This window comes from Myotis davidii, unplaced genomic scaffold, assembly GCF_000327345.1.
Source record: "Myotis davidii unplaced genomic scaffold, ASM32734v1 scaffold61, whole genome shotgun sequence".
Lineage (NCBI taxonomy): Eukaryota > Metazoa > Chordata > Mammalia > Chiroptera > Vespertilionidae > Myotis > Myotis davidii.
Genome location: NW_006291729.1, coordinates 661,219 through 662,397, shown reverse-complemented (window position 1 = coordinate 662,397; position 1,179 = coordinate 661,219). Strand labels below are relative to the sequence as shown.

General features: G+C 52.7%; 1 protein-coding gene across 1 annotated transcript in view; it reads left to right on the top strand.

Moving 5' to 3' along the window:
* Positions 1-1,179, top strand: part of MBOAT2 (membrane bound O-acyltransferase domain containing 2) — a 57,311-nt gene that overhangs the window by 3,239 nt on the left and 52,893 nt on the right. Inside the window, exon 3 of the mRNA XM_015564938.1 lies at positions 915-992. Coding sequence (XP_015420424.1) covers positions 915-992 — 78 coding nt within the window. The remainder of the gene's footprint in view (positions 1-914; positions 993-1,179) is intronic.

Below are 1,179 nucleotides of genomic sequence, written 5' to 3'. Positions count from 1 at the left end.
ACTCACTAGAAAAGTGTGGCCGCCATGTTTCCTAGCTTCTGTGTCAGTGTGTGCTCATGTGTGTCCTTCTGCTTCCTTCTGGCCCAGTGGTTATAGTAGCACCCGGACCTTTTGTGTCTGTGGTGCGTGTGTGTGTGTGTCCGTGTCCGTGTGTGTCTGTGTCCGTGTGTGTCTGTGTCCATGTCCGTGTGTGTGTCCATGTCCGTGTGTGTCTGTGTCTGTGTCTGTGTGTGTGTGTCCATGTTCGTGTATGTGTGTGTCCGTGTGTGTCTCTGTGTGTCCGTGTGTGTGTCCGTGTCCATGTATGTGTGTGTCCATGTCCGTGTATGTGTGTGTCCGTGTGTGTATGTGTGCATCCGTGTCCGTGCCTGTGTCCATGTCCGTGTATGTGTGTGTCTGTGTGTGTGATTGTGTGTATCTGTGTGTCCATGTGTGTGAGTCCGTGTCCGTGTGTGTCCCCCGTCCGTGTATGTGTATGTCCGTGTGTCCATGTGTGTATGTCCGTGTGTCCATGTGTGCGTGTCCATGTGTGCGTGTGTGTGTCCGTGTGTGTGTGTGTGTGTGTGTGTGTGTGTGTGTGTGTGTCCCTGTGTCCATGTGTGTGTGTGGGGGGCGCCCGGACTGCCAGGTGTTCACACAGCAAATACTATTTCTATGGAAAAATGTTCGAAAATCATCATGATGAGAGGGAATCACTGACTGGCAGCCTCCTGCACGCCCCACACTGGATCGAGCCTGTAACCGGGCCTGTGCCCTGACCGGGAATAGAACCCTGACCTCCTGGTTCCTAGGTCGACGCTCACCCCCTGAGCCATGCCGGCCGGGCTAAACTTAGCACTTTTAGGCCCAGATGGTTTGAACTTGAGGTCTGTGAGTGGTGCGTCCCTGCCTAACCGTGCTCTCCCTTTTTGCAGGTATGCCTTACATTTCCTCGTACAAAGTGGAGTTTCCTACTGCATCATGATCATAATAGGAATGGAGCACATGCACAAGTAAGTGTTCGCTTTGCACACATACACTCACACACACACACACACGTGTTTCACGCTAACACAGCTGGATCAGATAGAATCTTACTGCACTAAAATGCCCCTACACTGTGATGGCTTTTTCAAGAACTGTCATAAGATCATCGGTGCGCATCCGCCCGTGTGCCTGTGCCGGGCTCTCAGCCTCGCC